The sequence below is a fragment of the Zingiber officinale genome, chromosome 9A, assembly GCF_018446385.1.
Source record: "Zingiber officinale cultivar Zhangliang chromosome 9A, Zo_v1.1, whole genome shotgun sequence".
Lineage (NCBI taxonomy): Eukaryota > Viridiplantae > Streptophyta > Magnoliopsida > Zingiberales > Zingiberaceae > Zingiber > Zingiber officinale.
This window is the reverse complement of record NC_056002.1, coordinates 17,993,089-18,013,305: the sequence shown is the minus strand read 5'-3', so window position 1 is coordinate 18,013,305 and position 20,217 is coordinate 17,993,089. Positions and strand designations below refer to the sequence as shown.

General features: G+C 34.8%; 2 protein-coding genes across 2 annotated transcripts; both read left to right on the top strand.

Moving 5' to 3' along the window:
• The first annotated feature begins 1,073 nt into the window (after positions 1-1,073).
• Positions 1,074-8,304, top strand: LOC122021830 (RNA polymerase II subunit A C-terminal domain phosphatase SSU72-like). The gene is made up of 4 exons (XM_042579994.1): positions 1,074-1,360; positions 1,431-1,576; positions 1,865-1,983; positions 8,061-8,304. The coding sequence occupies exons 1-4, from the start codon at positions 1,140-1,142 to the stop codon at positions 8,160-8,162; spliced, it is 588 nt and encodes a 195-aa protein (XP_042435928.1). The 5' UTR covers positions 1,074-1,139; the 3' UTR covers positions 8,163-8,304.
• Positions 8,305-10,346: 2,042 nt separating this feature from the next.
• Positions 10,347-19,650, top strand: LOC122019070 (zinc finger protein BRUTUS-like). Its single transcript, XM_042576578.1, has 2 exons — positions 10,347-10,828; positions 19,336-19,650. Exons 1-2 carry the CDS (start codon positions 10,523-10,525, stop codon positions 19,648-19,650), a joined length of 621 nt encoding a protein of 206 aa, XP_042432512.1. The 5' UTR covers positions 10,347-10,522.
• The last annotated feature ends 567 nt before the right edge of the window (positions 19,651-20,217 follow it).

Here is a 20,217-nt window from a genome sequence, read left to right as displayed (position 1 = left end):
TGGGGTTTGTTCTACTTGCCCGACCAGAGTAAAAACCTTCTTTCTATACCTTGCATTTTCTTAAGTAAAAAAAAAAAATATTGAATGAGCTAACATCAAAGCTGGGTATCTGTTTATACATGTTTTTTTTTAAACGGTGCCATGGTTGAGATGTGAGATTTTGAGGGTTGAAACTTGATACGTTCAAGTATGTTGTCTTCATGTCTTGATCATTTGTACTAATGACTAATTATAATTTATGATTTATCATCTCTCTATTGATCTAGAAATAGACATGGGCGTTGGATGAGCAAATCTTTTTTTTACCACATGAGTGTCGGTTATTAAAAAAAAAAAAAAAGGCAAATAGTTTACTATTAAAATATTAATTTTTGTTCAAATAAGTTAACAAATCCAAAAATATTAAACTGAAGTCGATGCCACCCTTAAATTTTCAACAGAAGAATAAAGGGTAGAGCACTTTTTTGAATCATTAAAAGATTTTTTTTTCTAAAATGATAAAATGGCACTTTTGTTATAAATACATTCAAACTCATTGAAATAAATTACTTGTTCTTAAAAAAAATAGACGGGCTGTCAAATTGGTCAAATGTTTGGATCTAAGAAAATTTATGTAATAGTTTTAGTTAAAATCATTTTAATAGTTATAAATTTAAAAATATTTAAAAATAAATAATTTATGCAATAGTTTGAATTAAAATTATTATAATAGTTATAAATTATATATATATATATATATTTGTTTTTTCAAAAATAATAGAGTGTAAAATAATTTAAATTCTAATATGTTTTTAAAATTTGCTATATAAATCTAAAATTTAAAAAATTATTAGTATATATAAAATTTTAAAGAAATTATCAAAATATCTATTAAAAATTATAAAGAATAATATCAAAAAAAAATGTAGTTGAGATAAAAGGTGATACAATTTATTTTTCTAAAGTTTACTCGCAAATTATTTTCTAAAATAAATTACTATTTAGAAAAGTTAGATATCATGCACCGAATTTTTTTACCCATAAAAATACTATGGAAACGAAAAGTTAGATTGCCTGTGTGCCGAAAATCGGATTTAACCCAATCTCAAAATTGCCCTTGCGCGAGGAGCAACAGAAAGAACCCCAGCAGAGAGGGAGAGATGGTGGCGAGGCTGCGATGTGCGATGGTGTGCTCGTCGAACCAGAATCGGAGCATGGAAGCCCACGCGCTGCTGAAGCGGCACGGCTTCGATGTGTCTTCCTACGGAACGGGCGCGCACGTCAAGCTTCCCGGCCCATCTCTGCGGGAGCCCAACGTCTACGACTTTGGCACCCCCTACAAGTACATGCACGAAGACCTCCGTCGCAAAGACGTCGATTTGTATGTTCTCTACCCCATGATTCCCCCGCTTCCACAAATCGTCGCTCTTCATTCTCGCGACCGCTTACAGGTACAAGCGCAATGGGATACTGCCGATGCTTAAGAGAAACCTTGGCGTCAAGAACGCGCCACAAAGGTGGCAGGACAACGCCGCTGATGGCTTCTTCGATGTCGTCATGACCTTTGAGGAGAAGGTGTTTGATATCGTCATCGAAGGTCAATTGCTCTCTTTCCCTTGCGATGTTGCTAGTATTCCAGTCATTTTGTTTATGAGTTTGGGCAAATTGCTGCATTACCTAATTTGGGGAATTTGAACTACAATGTGCATCGATTACAATTTTACTGGAAGCACTTTGCCGCCAGTACATTTCTGTTTTCTCTTCTTTGAGTGATCGATCTTTGGTTTTATTCAATGTTAATTTCTTCTTAGTTCCTGCAAAAACAATGATAATGTATTTTTTTTTATAGAAAATTACCTTGAAATTTCAGAGTTTTTTCGTGCAGATCTTAATAATCGGGAGCAAAGGTTGACAAGAAGTATACTAGTAATTAACTTGGAAGTAAAGGATAACCACGAAGAAGCTGCTGCCGGTGCCAAGCTCGCTCTGGATTTATGCCAAGAGGTAAAAATGTATGCAGGCCTGATTTATGTGCCATAATCCATGTGTGAGCATTTTGGATTCAGTTGTTCCTAATATTTTTGGCTTGTTGCTCTCTCTCTCTCTTGTAAGACCTATTAGTTTAGTTGATCTACCTTGCTTAAGTACAGACACATTATAAAATATGTGCACATGTGTCATTATTGTCCAAGTACATGCTCCCTTAACCTCGCATCTATCCATCACCAATATCACTGAATTTCCAAGTCTTTTTGATATATCGAATTAGCTGATTCAGTGCAAATATCTTTCATTGGTACAAATCATGCTCATATCATTAACTATTAGTCATAGTATGCATCAAAAAATTTAGTCTTTTTTGGTTCTATGTAGTTTGCTGGGGTAGTTAAAAAAATCTGTGCTACAATTTGTCTTTGATGTCAATGCCAAATATGCTTTTCCACAGCGACATAGACATTGATGTCCATGTAGACAATTTGACATGTGAGTTGTATACTTATTCGACTAAGCTTGCCTTGATTTTTTAGTTTTATTGAAATAAATATATACTATGTTAGCTCCTGATGCTCACATATTTGGTTGATCGAAATATTACCTTCCAGTAGTTATATCATTTGGGGATATTCTCTCTTTTTAGCCCATTTTTCTATGTTTGCACATTTTTAGATAACCTCATGCCTAACTTTCAATTTCTCGATCTAATTAGAACTTATTAACTTATAAAGGACTAACATAGCGGTCTTTAAGTTCAAAACATTTTGGCACATATGAAACTGAGTTTTGAATGTACATTGCTTGCACCCCTTGAATGGTCATACCTTCAACCTATTGGTACACCATGAACATAGAACATGTAGTTGCTTGTATTTTCTCAATATATGAACATTTGGCCTGTGAGAACAGAATGTCTATATTCATCTAATACCTTTTACAATGCAAAACCATATCGAGTGTATTGAGCATGACAAAGTATCTTATTGATCAACTGAACACCTAATTTAGACACATCAATTCTCATGAAATAAAGCTACTTCTTTTTTATTTCTTTTGAAGTTTCATATTGTCAAATAACCAACAATGCTTTTGTCACAAACTCGGGGATGACCACTTCAGTAAAGCCACAATAGGAATTAGTCCATTATAGCTTCTCACATGCAAAGTTGAAAGGTGTCATGGGCATTGATTGTCTAAAAAAGGAGGGTTTGCATGTGGGATAAACACGGACTTGGTAGGTTTGCATTTGATAGTCTTCAAGAGGTGATGAAAGTTAGGTGAAGCTGTACTCTTGTAAGCTTCTTCCAGTTACAAAATAAGTAGAGGATGCTCTTGTAGAGGCAACATGTGGAACCGTGTCATTCATAGTTCTTTTGGAGGTGGGACACCCAAATCATGTGTAGGAATGTGAGGATTGCATCACACTTTAAATTCTGGACATGGAAATGCGAGAGAGGATATAGGTGAGGATTAAAATCATATAGGAGAGAAAGCCAATAAAATTTCTGTTCTTCATATTGAATAGTAGTCTTAGTGATAAGTAAGACATATAATACTTCTATTTGCTTTGGCTTATAGCCAATACCCACTTTGTTATAAACAACACATTGATTTCCAAACATTTTATTTAGTTAATTAGAGATCAATGTGAATTGTTCTAGGCATTTTACCTTTTAATTCTTCCACTTAAGGGATTTTATTTTGTCCTTAGATCTAGATAGTGAATTTGTAGATCTAGATAGTGTATTTGTCAAGCATGTAATAGTTTCATATAATTGATCTACTTCGGGAAATTTTGCCACTTCAAGTTCATGGATTCTTCCTCATAACTAGTACTTCTTTACCAACGTTTTTCCATTACATTGTCGATTGCCATGAAAGAAATGTTTCTTGTTCCTTTATGTAATTTTCATTCTTTTGATGATTTGGAGATCCCAAGTAGCTTTTAAAGCTTTCTTTTTCTTTATCATTTCATCTTGATTATTCAACTCGACATTTGGACTTGGACTGTTCCCATTGCATCTAAAACAAGTTATATTAGATTTAAATTTAGTTTTAGCTTTATTTTTTGTTGTCTTTCTCGCTAAGCCTCTTGCTTATTATTATTATTTTCTTCACAAAAAGATGCATTTTGGTTGTAGATACTATACTTCGCTCTCAGATTCTCTCCTTGATTTAGATGAAGATAATTTCTTTTCTTTTTCTTTGACTTCTTTTCTATAACCAAAGCTAAAGTTTTCTCTTTTGACACAAGGTTACCTTAGTCATATAATTTGAATTCTCAAAACAATTTGTTTAATTTAACAACAGATAGCTCAATATTTTGTATGCATCTACTATAGATGACCAAAGTGGGATCTAGAATATTTGAGGACATACCTTATGAGATTTCAATTCTTAATCTTTACTCTTATTGCATAACCTTTAAGTACCCCTTTAAACCTTCCATACATTTGCTTAATTTTTTCTCCATTTTTCATTATTATATTTTCAATTGAGTTATTAATAAATCACATTTACAATACTAGAGTCTTGTACCATGAGGATATCCTATAGGTCTTTTTCACTTTTGAATTGATCTATGTTGCTATATTTTTCAAGTGATAAACCACATTATAATGTTGTTGTAGCCTTGGCATTAACTTGTGCCTTATTCATTTTGGCGGTTCAATTATTAGACTTGGTTTAGACTTCATATTCATCCATGAGCATTTCGACCAATTGTTAATATCATTCATAAGATAATATTTCATCCTTCCTTTTCAATATGCAAAATTTGTGCCGTCAAAGAAGGGTGGACGCACCGTGCTATACCCTCTTGCATTGCGAATTGCTCAATGTACTCCTTAAGTGGTTAGTCTATTGGGAGTGTTCTTGTGCATCACCACTTGTTGGATCAATGGGGCAAATAGCCGATTGCTTGTTAGTCTACAATTTGATTAATACACAACAAAAACAAATATAAAATACAAAAAAAAAATAATGCTAACAAAGGAAGTTTTATGTGGTTTGGAACTTCCATTTCCTATTCCACGGCTTATGATTTTTCGATGAGTCACTCCTCGAAATTCATTACATTTTCTGGTTTCAAATATTCTGGAAGTGGAAAAACATCTTGCAATTTCTTCTTTTGAAACAAAAAACAGAGTATGAGTATTTTTTAATAACCTTTTCATTGTTCCTTTGTCCCCTATTTATAGGCCATCAATGAACTTTCATTTTATTTTAACAGTGCTAATATAGTTGATTGGTTCAAGCTTCCAGTTGACTAATGTCTCATTTATATTAGCTTTAACAGTAACTTTAGTTGACTAGATTTGCCATTAATTGATTGATCTTGTTGAAGCTTTTAGATCATAAACCATTATAACTGTTTTGTTGTAATAGAATAATCATTCTTCAATCTGCTATCAGTACTTCTTGTAAAAGCTTCGAGATCATCAATTGTTGAGATAAAATAATCCTTCGGTTGTAATAGAATAATGGTTTCTTTAGTCAACTTAATTTGCCATTAGTGAACTGTTTTTATACTAGAGGACAATTAGTCAATTGTCTTCCAAATAGAGATGAACAAAAATATTTTGTTCCCCTTTTCTTTTACTTGAGTCGATTGACCAGTCAATTGAAATATATCACCGACTTAGATTACTTTTAAGATCTAGTCCGTGCCTAAATTTAGTTTCACAAATAACTCTTTGCACAATATACATGTGCACTCAACTCTAAGCTTCACTGATTTGTCTTAGCTTATCATGAGGCAAAAAGATGTCCATGTTTCCATAGCGATCACAAGTCATAGAGGTGACATCGTTGAGAAAAATCAATAAAAGTATATCCTGTGACAAAGTCAACATACAATGATAACATCAATGATGGAGGTTCATAATTCTCCTCAAATTAGTATATCTTCAAATTGAAATTTTTAATTCTCCTCACTTATGGTGCAGTTAAATAAGGGTAGAAATCAAAAGGGGAGTGGAAGATGGTGGGCATGGTTGAAAGGGAATTGATGACAACTCAGTGATGATGAGGAAGAAATGACATTTTGAATGAAGAATGGTGTTTGGAGGGGATGGACAGTGGATTGAACATGGAGGAATTAGGGATGATGAATTGAAATATCAAACACTGAGACTAAATCATACAAAAATTGAGACTAAATGAATAAAATAAAGGATAACTATCTTACACAAAGAAAAAAGAACTTCATGTAGAAATTAAAAGTGGAGCAAAAGCTGAATATAGATACACAGCATTTTTATATACTCAATTGTTGATTAAATTAGAAAAAACATCATTAAAATTGAAGCAACTCCAATTTTAAAGAGAATCTAGATAAAATTGGAGCAACTCCAAGCTATAAGTCACTATAGAGAGCCGAGAAATTACTATTATTCTGCACAATGCTGTTCATAGAACTTAAGGGACTTTCCCCACATTAGCATCTTGGGCATTGTTTTGATCTCAACCTGACATGAGAGCAATGGTTATTATCCCATATTTTTATCTCCATAGTTAATTACGCTTCTTTTTCACTTGTGCTATCAGTGAAGAAATAAGAAAATTGTGGTATCTTTGTATCAATTACTGATATAGGCGAAATCAGTTGCCACTTATAAGAGCCTTGAAGATTGTCTAAAGAATGCCACATGTACGGTGAGGGGGAATTTCCATGCAAGTGCCTGATGGCTCATAGAAGAAGGGCAACATTAACTGGCTCGTGACACCTAACATTGCGATATTCATGGGTATCTTTTCTAAGACATATAATAGGCATTCTGCAGTACTAGAAGCAGATTAGCAGTAATCTTTTTCAGAGTCTGCGACCTCTGGTATTCTTGCATGACTGTGTAGCCATAGTTTCCATACAAGCGAAAGAGAAAAAGTAGCCACATGCTTTTGAGGTTTTTTGAGACTTCTGGTAGACGAACTAAACACCTTAGTGAACTTTGCTAAGTGCACTCCCAGCAGCCTCAGCTAAACTGTAATACCCTACTACAAGCCTCACCAAATTCTACTTGCAGGCATCTAATTCTGAGCCTGGTAGTGGCCCCATCTAGCTTAATATAAAGCATACATCAGTTGATCATATTTAATGTTATTATAAATCAGACCATAATCATTAGTAAGCTCTCAATGTTGCTCCTGCTGAACAGATATTCCTCAGCCTTGTATTGATGAGTCTAAATGAACTACAAGTGGCAAAGTGTTTTACTAAGCTTAATTTGATTTCAACTACTGCCAGATAGGAGCATATTTGCTAGACATGGGGACAACTTTTGTTACTCATCATTGCCATTTCAAATTCTTCATGATGTCTTTCACCCTCATGAATGTTTCCTCTCCATTCCAAGCATTGCTAAATTCCAATCTCAATTATAACTTTATGTATGCTGCTTCAACACCCCAAGCATTGCTATAAATCTTCATGAATGCTTCGTTGTTCCAGCGCTGCCTTGATCAACAAATAAATCTCGCTAAGCCGCAAACAGGCAACCTACATCTGGGGTTGGACTTTTGACTCTTTTTGCTATTAAACATATTGCAAAGGTTGCACTGCATTGTCTTCCGGATATCATTTTCGATGGAGGGAGATTGTTGTGGAGGTAGAATATGAATGTTGAATTCATGGTGAATAATACTTTCCAATCTCTAAATTTACTTAAACATTAACAGACAACCATCTGCAGATATGTTGAATGAGAATTTGGGCATGGTCCCACAGAACTCTGACCCTATCAAGAATCCACTAATTTTCTATACTGAACGACCAAACCAACCATTCAATGTAGGAACTCTTGGTTAGAAGATTGTTTGGATAACTAGCTTAATTTTTATTTATTCAACTGGGCAAGGTACGACATGATTGTGACCTTGGGCAATGTGCACAGCATCTTCACTCTGTAACGATCACAGGTAAAATATTGCCTGAAATAAGTTATAACCTCAAGCTCTTTAACAAACGTCTCATAATTGCTTCTTCTTTATGGTGAAGAATTATAGCTATATTCAACCACTGTTAAACTTGTATATATTTGTGCATATAAATTTATATCGAGAAGTTAACATGTTCGATCATTCTGCAGATTGACGCGGCAGGTTGCTGGGAGGATGAGATTGACGACATTGTTTCTAAATTCGAGAGACAACACAAGCAAAAAGTTCTTTATACTATCGCATTTTATTAGAGCTGGTGTGGATCAGGAAGATGAACCAGTGCATTTGAGGGATTTTACCCTTTGATACACTCTATGGGACCCTTCGAGGGTTCATTGTTATTACAAAATTGTTTGAATGAATAATATATAATTTAAAATTTGAGAAGCTAAATTATTTTGAATTCTAAATTTAAGTTTTTTTATAAAAAAAAGTTAGTGTTGTGCTTATAAAATCTAATGTCCTTTATATATAATCGGGGTGACCTGGTACCTCGACCTGTGAGAGTTGCCTGGGTATATGGGTAAAATCATTATATATATATATATACAGAAATGTTATGCTGCGGTGTCTTATGTGCGGTTTTGCTGCGGTACTTATCACGTCAGCGAGTCTTTATATCTGCACCTGCGAAGAAGAAGACAAAGAACAACGGCCTGGACCGATCAGGCTCCAACCTAATCGGTCTGGGAGTCTCCTGATCGGTCCCCAGACCGATCAACCAAGCAAAATCTGTCGAAAACGCTAGCAGACACAGCGCTGCCGATTCCGGCCGCGATCAATGATGTCGCGTTTTTTTTTTTTGGCTTTGACGTGGAATGCCAACTCATCTCTACCGCACCAAACCGCAAGAATTGCACCGCAGCATAACATTTTTTTTCTCTCTCTCTCTCTCTCTCTCTCTTTATATATATATATAAAGTTTTGATATGCTGCAATTGTATTGCGCGACTAAGTAAGTCGGACTAAAATAACAGCCATCTTTATGTTGCGTTGTGCGACTGAGTCGAAGTTGGGGTGTCCAAATTTTTATTATTTTTTTTTACATGGTTCGTAAAAGTGAATAGTTTGCATCAAAGAGCTGAATTTTTTAGAAATTTTAGGGTTTGTGAATAGTAAAAGTGAATCGTAAATGTGAACAATAAAAAGTGAACAGTAATTTTAAACAATGATTGTGAATAATAATCTTAAACATCGATTGTGAATCGTAATCTCAAATCATAATTTTTAAAACTAAGATATTTTTCTCATTTTTACTTCTTCTTAATTTTATCTCATTAGTCTAATTTTATCTTGACTTTGAGTCTTATAATGAGTTTTCAGTAGTTCTTGTTGTCCAACTTAATTAGTAAAGACTTTATAAGCTTAAACCAGGAGATAGTATCTCATTTTCGAAGACAAAAAAAAAAAAAGGCAAAAACAAAGATTTTTTTATTAAATTGCCATATAAATTTTATAGGAATCATATAAATTAGAAAATTGAAAGTATACAGACTAACTTAGTTGCAGACAAACTTAATTAATTAATGATTAGTTTTAATTGATATCTGAATCACTTTTAGACACCTCGACTCTCAATCACAAAGTGGAAGTAAAAAGATGTACAATATATCAAAACACACTCTTTCTATATATATTATTAAATCTACTCAAATAATATATATATATATATATATAGTTTTGATATGTTGTATATCTCATTTTCATGACTATGTGACTGAGTGAGTCGTAGCATTCGGAAGTGATCCGGACATCCTGAATGAGTTGGAGTATCCGAATTACTTTTAGATACCCGACTCTTAGTCACGAAGTAGAGATGCATATAGAAAGATGCATAATATATCAAAATACATCGTCTCTATATATATTATTAAATCTACTCAGATAAATATTTTTAATAGATTAAATAATGTTCTTGTAAAATAAAATAAAAGACCTGAGGTACATCAGAAATATTATAGTAAGTTGTTGCTTAATATTTAGAGAAAATTAAAATTTAGTTGTAAAAGTGAGAATTATAACGAATTTAAAGTAAAAAATGTTCATATAGTATTAGTTATCAATTAAAACAAATGACGTGCCAACTGTGTCAATTTTTTTTTTAAAAGTAAAATTTATAAAAATTGTGAGTCCAATATAAATTCTATTTTTTAATATTATTTTATTAAAAAATAATTTAAATTTTCAGATGACTCATTTAAGTCCGGACCATTTCCATTTGAGACTAGAAAAGTCTAGAATTGTCAAGGTGGACCGAGCCAAACAGACACCTTTCGCGAATGGGAAATGAATTGAAAATGGCTCTTTATTGGCACGTGCCCTGCCCGCTTCGGTGAAGTGCGAGACTATGGTGGAACACGTGCGACGCTGTCCCCTGCCGACGTGGCTCCCCCTTTGGCACGCGCCACGCTTCCCTTATCAACGCCCATGGAGGGGCCGAGCTCGGTCGCCAATTCCTCGTTGAAACGCGAATGATACATTTCTAATTTCCATAAAGATAAAATTGGGAGGAGGGTGGAGGAGGGTGCGGCTCGAAGTTCGTGGACGTGGTGGTGGCTGCTGGTCTGGAAGAAGGGATCGAAACCCTAGGTCGAATTGAGGGAAGTGGCCCATGGCGACGCCATTGGCGGGGGACGGAGTCCTCGCCCTGATTCCGCAGGAAGTTGTCAACTCAATCGATCCAGTGCAGTCTTCTCCTGCGCCGGCTGTTGCAACGGCGACGTTCGGCGGCTTGCCCGAGAGATCCCCGATTTTGATCTTTGTTTATTTCCAGAAGGCCATCCGGTCGGAGCTCGATCGCCTCCACCACGGCGCCGTCTCCCTTGCAACCGATGGAAGCGGCGATGTTCATTCCCTGGCGGAGCGATGTGTATTCCTCTATGATATATACCAGCACCACTGCAATGCTGAGGACGCGGTATGTATTTATATTCGCAGACAACAATTTAGTCCTCCTTTTTATCTTAAAATTTATCCCTTTGGGGCTTGGAATTTGGTCAAATAGTTTCTGGTCAAAAGGATGCGATTTGTTTGAAGAAGCTGGTCATATAGTGGTCGGTTTCTACCTTGAATTGTAGTTGCGTTTTCTTGTCTGGAAATGAATCCTATCTGCAGATCTGAAATTTGACAAATTTGGGGGAATTCTGACTAGTTCTGTTTCCTACTTTTTAAGTGATGCCTATGATTTGAATCGCATGATTCATCATACAAAGTAGTGTTTAAGTAGGTCATTGGCTGGGTTCATAATTCTTTGATGCCCTCTTGGGTGTTTCCTATGTTAATAAAATACCCATTTATCCTTTGTAAGTATGAACATAAATCACTACTAGCTGTTCTTTGTTGCTTGATTAGATTTCCTGATCAGAGAACTATATTGGTCTCATTGTCCCAAGAGATTAAATGTGAGAAAATGAGTTAAGAAAGAGGCTAACAACTGATTTAAGAGCTCAAACCGTGAAGGTAAATAGTGAACTGATGTTATTAATTTCTTTATTGCAAACTACGTGAGTTGAAAACTTTAAATGGAGCTCAACAGTAGAATAGATTGATATATCTGAACCTGAACAATTGTGACACATGACTTTTGCATGATATTATTGTTGATGAACTACATTTCTATAAGTCAAACAATTGTTTCAGTATGATATTAATATAACTTTATGGTGTCCGGAATATTGTTAAAATGTTGCTGTATTGATTATGGAAGATATCTACTATCTAGTTTATGCTTTGATGTTAGGATATGCGCAAGGGATAATATGTGCTATGGTCTATTGTGCTTGACCTTTAGTTGCACATCATTTGAAAATTTTCTTGTGTGTCATCTTCTCTTGTAAACTAAATTCTTAGTTGCCCAAATAAGGAGCCACAACTAATGTATTTGGTGACAACAGTGTGTCTGGTAGCTATTTTCATGCGCTAGACACACACAAGAGAAGTGAATTCTAGAAACAATAATAAAGTTCAAAGTTTTTTTAAAGAATGTTAATGTGGAGTTATATTCTCTCTTTGAGATAAAATATTGGTTTGTTAATTTTTGTATTGCCAAAAGATAAATGAAAAAACTTCTTCTAAATTTGAATAATTAACTAGCTTTATTCGTAGTGGTTCGTCCTTGGCTCAAGTTTTCTTAGTTTTTGTTTGACCACGGTTATAAATTTTATAGATTTGGAGGGATGAACCATTTGGTTCATGAACCACCATCAAAACAACTATAAAATATGGGAACTAAGTGGGAGATCCACTGATAGGGCAACCTTGTCATAGGGCATTTGTTGTAGGCATTCCTTTTGAGATTGGTTCAATGTGTGACTTATCCACCCCTAGGGTTCACTAGTTGTGAACTACAAGACTGAATGTTCTTTTTCTCTGTCTTTATGATCATCTTCTTCACCTATCTCCTCTTCAGTCTTCATTTTCCATCTTCTCTTCCCTAATCACAATAAGTATTGTTGAACACCAACTCGTGTTGTCATACACTTTGACATTGCAAATATTTGAAACTTTGAATCGGACAAACTAACCTAAAAAAGTATCTTTGGCTATCCAACCACCAAAACTTGATAGTCGAATATCATTATAATTAAATTATCCTTGATGGCGAAATTGTTTTATATTATAGAAAAGAGAATCAACAAAAAAAAATTGCCAATCAACTATAATAAAGGAAAAGATATTAGTTGGTTCGCTTTATTTTTTCTTTTTTAGCTATGTTATGTTCTCATCTAAGTCGCACAATTACTTTTGTTTTTTTACTTTATGAAGAAAGTTTGGATGGTAAATGGGTGACTAAAATATTACTTATTCACATAATAGTTTGATATAAGTTATTTTATTTTAGCTTTACTTTGCAAATGCTGGTAGATGGACCAATTACACAACACCTTTGCAGAATGTAAGAGAGATGTGGTTAGAGTATTAAGATATCTTAAAAGTGTAGATAGACTAATATGTATCCAACAAATGATTAAATATATTATCATTCTATCCAATTCATAATTTCACATAGAAAAAAAGTCATACAATGTAAAGAAAATAATGTAACAATCGACAAGAATCAAAAGAGCATCCTTTTTTATCAAATCACTAAAGGGTCAACCTCTTTGATTTATCATTAAAAGGGCATGCCATTTTGTGTTTTATGCCAAATTTTCCCCACTAAACTTTCCTCAACTTTAGTACCTTCACTCGTTCCCTTAAAAAAATTATATTGGAAGTTCAACCGACTCACCCTTAACTTTCCGTTTTCTGTTACGTTTCCTTCACCAGTCTCTTGCCCTTTTAATCACACGAGATTCTCTCTTGATAAGACTAAGCTATGCAAGCTGCAATAGTCAAGATTAATACGAAATATTTAGACATGTTTATGGTTTAGGTTTTATTTCGACATGTTTATTCATTATGAGCTGATTTAAGGATTACTTTTTGTGATGCTCTGTTCATTTTTTAGTCTTTATGCTTTTAGAAGCCAATGAAGTTATGCTATTGTAGAAGCCCTAGGGGATTGTCTAACAATTTTAAATAGGCTAGATGAACTTAAACTGTAGAAATCTATTGTAGTTTTGGACCTTCTTGCATGTCACTTTTGATTTTTTTATTATTATTTTTAAAGTTCTTTAGGTTTATGTTACGTTGACATATACACCTTTGCTTAAGTTTAAGAAACAAGCACTCCTCTGGGCTTCTTAAAGGAGTGCTCTATATGTTGGTACCTTTGCGATTGGCTAGAAGGGGATGAATAGCCTGTACAATAAAAACAAACAAAATCTCCTTTCTCGATCCTATAGCTCGATTAGAATAGGCACTTGCATAAAAGAAATAAGAGACTAATTAAAAAGAAGAGGCACAAAAGGGTTACTTGGTTTGCAATCAGGGGATTGCTAATCCAAGGAAGTTGAAGCTAACTAAACAATCTCCTTCAGGCGGAGAAGCCTCTTACAGCAGTTGAAGCACTTTATTACAGAACAAAATTAAAGAGGAATCGTTTACAAGTGTTATTCTGACTTACTGGGGTCAGAGCTGTATTTATAACTCTGGTCGGGACGTCTGGAAGTAGGGATGTAAACGAGCCGAACCGAGCCGAACAGTATTAGGCTCGAGCTCAGCTCGTTTAAGTTATATTCAGGCTCGAGTTCGGCTCGAGCTCGAATCGAGCTTTTATCACAAGGCTCGAGCTGGGCTCATTTTAGAATTATCAAGATCGCGAACAGTTCGAGCTCGGCTCATTATTAGCTCGATTATCAAAGTTAACGAGCCTAACACGTTAAGCGAGCTCGGGTTCGTTTTCAGGCTCGTTTAGAGCTCGTTTTAGAGCTCGTTTTTTTTTGCTCGTTTTAGAGCTCGTTTTTTTGGCTCGGTTTAAGGCTCGTTTTTTGGGCTCGCGAGCCTATAAACGAACATGTTCGCGAGCTCACGAGCCGAATATCCTTAAGCTCGAGCTCGGCTCGATAAGATAAACGAACGAACTTGAACGAGCTTTTTACCGGATCGAGCTCCGAATAGCTCGCGAAACGTTTGGTTCATTTACATCGCTATCTGGAAGGTTCCACGCGCCTGGAGGGGATAAAACTTTATCCGTTCGCAACGGAACGCTCCACGTTGCGTTTGACTGAGATTCCAGGTTTGGCTGAGATTCCAGGTCCGAGCGTCCGGATCGAAAAGTCAACATTTTGTTGACTTTTGGTCCCGGTCTTTTGCTCTAATTCCGCTTGCATTGGTCCGAATTTTCCGCTCCGCTTCCACTTGTTTGGGTGATTTCGGCCATAGGGCTCACTCGTACCCATTTTTCGCCTTCGAGCGGTCTTTTGCTCCGGCTTCTCGCCCCTCGAAAATGCCCTGCGCCTCCTTCTCGTCCGCCAACGTACTCTTCCACAGCGTCTCGTCCCTCGGACGCACCGAGCCCGTCGACTCTCTCCCGTGCCGTCCTTCTCGCTAGTTGCGTCTTTCGCTCGACCACCTGGGCTCCTAAGTTCCTGCACACTTAGATACAAGACATCAAAATAACAACAGGACCTAACTTGACTTGGTTGATCACATCAAAACCATCACGGGGTACTTACACTATATGGATCTAAACTTAAAATTTACAAATGAGCACTTGCACTCCCTGAAACCTGTTGAGTCATTCTACCACTTCAATTTTTTATTTTGGGCACTTGTAAGTCTATGTAGTAGTTTTGGCCAAAACACTTATGTAGATGTAAACTGTAATTTTGAAAATGAAAAAATAATCCCTCTGTTATGTATTTTGCAGTTTTTAGAGTGATTTTATGCGATTAGTTTTATTGTTTAAGTACTATTAGGTTTATATATTAGGTCTATATAACACTTAGTCAAAATTCTAAAAGCTGTTACATAAATCTAAATTGCTAAAAGTTAGAAAATGACCCCTATATAGTGATCCTTGCATCCCTTGTAGTCATCCTATCTTTTGTTTTCCAATTTTAACTAACTTAGGTGCATATAATAGCTTTAGTCAAAAGTACGACATATCCCTCTCAAAACAAGCACACTGGTATGCTCCCTGTAACCTACTTCTATTGAGTTGTTCTATATCTTTAATTTTTAATTTTGGGCAGTAAAGGTCTTATAAAAGTTTTGACTAAAACTACTACACAAAACTAAAATGCCTCAAATTAGAAAAAATTATTCCTTGTGATCTCTGGAAGTTTTGAAATCATTCTATATTGTTATCCTTTTGTTTAAGTACTATTAAGCATATATAACATTTTTGGTTAAAAATGCTATATGGACTTGGATGTTAAAATTTTAAAGTAGCTTGTATGTTGTATTCTTTGTAGTCGTTGAAGTCATCATATGTCTTTATTTCTTAATTTTGACCAACTTAGATCTATAATTTGTTTTGGCTAAAATGCTGGTCATATTTTGAACTTAACACCTCTTTGTCTTTCTCGGAGCCTTTAAACTAGTTATATGCTGTTGGTTTCGTTGTTTTCGTCCTAATATGTTGTGTAATAGTTTTAGCTAAATTTGCTATATATAGGTTTATACTGTCTAAATTCTAAAGTTAACCTTTTATTGTATTCCTTGAGTGTTAGGAGTCATTCTACACTCACTTATGCCACTTTGGCAGTTAATCACCTGGGTACCAAGTAACATTTTAAACCAAAAGTGCTAAATTATTGTATATTGATTAAATTTCATAAATAACATTTCTTTTTGCTTCTTGGTATCTTTTGAGTTGGGTCTTCAAATTACAATTTTTACCCGTTTAGATGTATAGAATAGATTAGTAATATATGTTTTTATTGTCTTAGTGTTAGTGATTTCAAGTTCTTCACAAAAAGCTGATGATGTTGATTGCAATTTTCATGAGTAGTGATTCTTTTACAATGCAGAATAATAGATTAAAGAAATTCATGTTCTTTCCTCTTCTTGCTTGTCAAATTTGTTAAAACGTATCCTTTTCCATTTTTTTCATCTCGTATATCATAGTAGAATCATTTGATCTTTATCTAAATTTAGCCAAGTCTTTCATGTGAGATTTTTTTTTTCATCTAATATTTTATAATTACTAACTGATGTTTCTCCTTTTCTTCAAGTGCCTTTATTCTTGGCCATAATTATGCAAGACTAATTTATGCATATAAGAGAAAGGCAATTGGATGCATGGTTTGAAATCTCATACCATGCGGGGTGAAATATAGAAATGTATCATTCCGGTAAATCATCAAGACTTGATACCACTTGACAAAGATGCAAAATCTTGAACTGTGTCGTAGTTTTGGTAAATGATTAGAAAAATACTATTCTAGCATCGTGTTGACTCTCTAATGTATGGTGCTGATGACAGATTAGACGTTGAAGGAGGAAGGAGATAAAATAAAGGAATGAAACATTGTTTGTATTGAGTGATATTGAGTTTTGGTAATTTATCGGATTGATATGTTTTAACTCTTTTGCCGGACATGCAAGATTTAAAACCATGTTCGATACAACAATGTTGCTTTCCTATGTTTCATCTCCTTACTTTTTCAATTCTAATCTATTGTTGACACCATATATCGAAACATCAGTACGATACCTCGAAATAGTATCATTTTAGTAAAAGTCTAAAACTTCAACACGACTTGAGATTTTGAACCTTAATTGGAGGAAAGGAGATTAATTATCATTTCGCATCTTTGGAACAAAAAGTATTTGATGAAAAAATGTATTCATATGTAAGATTTAGCAAATTTAGAAAAAGACAAATTTACCGTGTTGCAACCTAGAAAGAGGAAAGGGAAAAGGATGGGTTTTGCAAAATGGGAAAAATTAAATATAAAGGAACCTTTCTTGATTCTTTTGTGCTATATCGAATATGCTATACAACAAGGAAGGCTTTAGAAGGGTACTAGGGGTGACTAGGTACTCATGAATTATGCTAAATGGAAGTTGTAACTTGGTGAACCTAAATTATAATTTTTAACTTTGTAACTTATGTATTTTATATTTTATTTGCATATATGCTATTAGTTCATATACATGAGTATTTAAGAGTTGGTATGCTAAAGTTGTATATATTGTAACTTGCACTAGTCAGATGTAAGTATGTAACTGCATATTTTATGGTTAACTTTTAACTCTCCCCTGGTCATATTGTTACTTGCATATTTTGCATATATCCAAGTTGGTATCTCACTTGGGGTGTAACAACTTTACTAATATCCAAGTTGGTTTTGGATTCAGATGCAATTCGACTTGGAATTTTTTGTGATTAGTTATGCATTTTTATTTGTCAGAATTTGTGATTAAGCTGGCTAGTAGTCATCTTGGAGAAAAATGTTTGTGTCCTCAAGTTTTTTTCTCCCTATTCTGTTATCAGGTGATGTCTTAGTTAGGGGTTTTTATTGTTTGTGGAGGCTGTGGTAGAGACCATGGGGTGAGAAGTGTAGTTTTTGTTCCTTTTGGACTGAGGATGGTTGCTCATACAGGTGCTTGTTATCAATATTATCAGAGAGAGCCTGAATTTGTTATTCGTAGGAGGAAGTTGATAAAGTTGTGAAGGAAGAATCTTTCATTCCTACGAGTGCTGATGGTTGCCCTAGTGACTAGTCATCCTCAGGGTGATCTCTCAAGTTCATGAGTTTGTTAGACAGAGATGTAAGTCTTTGGGAGAGTCAAATCCACAAAAAGCTCAAAAATGGCTTGATAACCTAGAGGAAGCACTAGGGGTTATGCGCTTGGGTGGAGGAGCTAGTACCCTTTTCACCTATTATCTTTTGAAAATGCCTGCTCATGGTGAAAATCCTGGAAAGCTCTATTTGGGCTAGGCAAATCCAGATCACTTGTGGTGTGTCAATCTGCCTTTAAATAGATGTATCATGTCTGTCTATAACTTCTAATATCACTATTTGAACTTGATGGCACAATTATTTTTTAAAGATTTATGCTTCTCATAATATATCTAGACAGAGAGTATAAGTTGTACAATACGGGTACTATTTGATAATTATCAAGTCTGGTGCATATGCTTTTCTATATCTTTAATGTCCTATGTCTGTGTCTATGTTTTGTGAATCTAAACTTATTTCTCATGTTCATTTCTTACATATCTTGAATTGTAAGTCTGTTTAGATTCTAGATGGTTCTTTTGTATGGTATGTTTTGGAACATAATTTTTCTATGCTGGTGTTAAAATATCCATATAGTTTCATTTTTATTAGTTTCACAAAGTTCTTGACATCTGCAGGAATACTAATCTGTTCTTTTTTTCTCTACTGTTCACTTCATGAAGAATATAAACATAAATTTGAAATCTCTACATTGGATCTGTGAGTGACCATGACTGAATGAAGTAATTTTTCTGATAGGCTCACTATTTTGCTAGGATGTTGGCATTTTCTTCGTAACTTTGGTGGATATTTCTTCTTTATTATGGGTGAAGATATAGTGTTGTTTGTTTGTTTAATCTTGATTTGGTGCCTATCTTGAGATATCATAAAGTTGGGTGCTAAACAGAATAGATGCTATTAAGTGATCTTATGTGCATGGAAGACATGTTAGTTCACCAAAGCATTGTTCATAAAGTTGGTGCTTATGTCCCCACAGGGTGCCCAATTGGCTAGTGGGTGGCAGATTTGCTACAATGGGGCATGAATCAATTCCCGATAGACGCATGCCCTCGGGGGAAAAAATTCCTACCCCTAGCCACTTGGCGGTCGCTATAAGCTGACCTTGTGATTTACCTCCCTTCACATAACCTTAGGACGCACTATGAAGGACTTATGGGGTGAGCATAATCACCTTTTGCTACAATAAAGTTGGTGCCTATATCTATTCATATACTTTTAGTTGGGTGCTAAATGGAATATATGCATTCCATAATTATCTTGGTAGAGGTTGTTTGTGATTCATATAGTTTTATATTTGTGTACCAGTCATGGCCTTGAGCAAAGCTGATATGATGTGTACGTATTTCAGGTTATCTTTCCAGCTCTGGACATACGGGTCAAGAATGTGGCTAGAACATATTCTATTGAACATAAAGGGGAAAGCCACCTTTTCTATGATGTGTTTGTTTTGTTAGTTTCACATGTGAAAAATGAGGATCGTATTCGGAGAGAACTTGCTCTTCGCATTGAATCTACAAAAATTTCATTCGGTCAGCATATGCCCAAGGAAGAGAAGCAAGTATTTGTTTCAGAGGATCATTTCCGAAGAGAACTAGCTTCTTGCACTGGAGTCATAAAAACATCACTCAGTCAACACATGTCTAAGGAAGAAGAGCAGGTATGAATTTTAAAAAATAAATAAAGCCTTTTGTAAGTCTATCTTTTTTATAAATACGAATTATTTAGACTTTTCTTAATATGCTATTGATCTATCTATGATTGCTTACACCTTGTGAGGTAGTGGTTTAAGATAGAATGATTACAGCATTAGGTCTTCTTCCTTGTATAGTGTACTGTTTGATTTGAGAGGAAAAACAGTTGGAACAATAATTGTCAGATGTTTTATCCTGCAGTCTATAACTTCAGCTTCTCTTGATTGGGTTTAACATAGTGATCTGAAATTCCTTTGTAGTTGATTTACTATATTTGGTGTCAATGTGGCAATTAGTTATTGAAACCTTGTGTGTCTGAGCATTATTGCTAAAAATGTTGCTTTATTGGTTCAAGAGTCATTTAGAAAATGGGGCAAAATACTGCCAATTTAGTTTCTTCTCTGGAGCCTTTGTATGTTCTGTCAACTTGGTCACCTCATGAAAGCTATATTATTTTGCTTTAGGAAGAGTAGTATTACATTTATGGTTAGCCTTTTGTTTTTCTTTTTTGATCTTTTGATGTTGGGGGAATCAGGTAA

Bases quoted from the DNA above. Each gene is read 5' to 3' on its own strand.
- LOC122021830 (XM_042579994.1), top strand. From the start codon at position 1,140: ATGGTGGCGAGGCTGCGATGTGCGATGGTGTGCTCGTCGAACCAGAAT. The intron at 1,361-1,430 runs GTATGTTCTCTA...GACCGCTTACAG, and splicing joins CGTCGCAAAGACGTCGATTT to GTACAAGCGCAATGGGATAC. The intron at 1,577-1,864 runs GTCAATTGCTCT...TTTTTCGTGCAG, and splicing joins GTTTGATATCGTCATCGAAG to ATCTTAATAATCGGGAGCAA.
- LOC122019070 (XM_042576578.1), top strand. From the start codon at position 10,523: ATGGCGACGCCATTGGCGGGGGACGGAGTCCTCGCCCTGATTCCGCAG. The intron at 10,829-19,335 runs GTATGTATTTAT...TACGTATTTCAG, and splicing joins ACTGCAATGCTGAGGACGCG to GTTATCTTTCCAGCTCTGGA.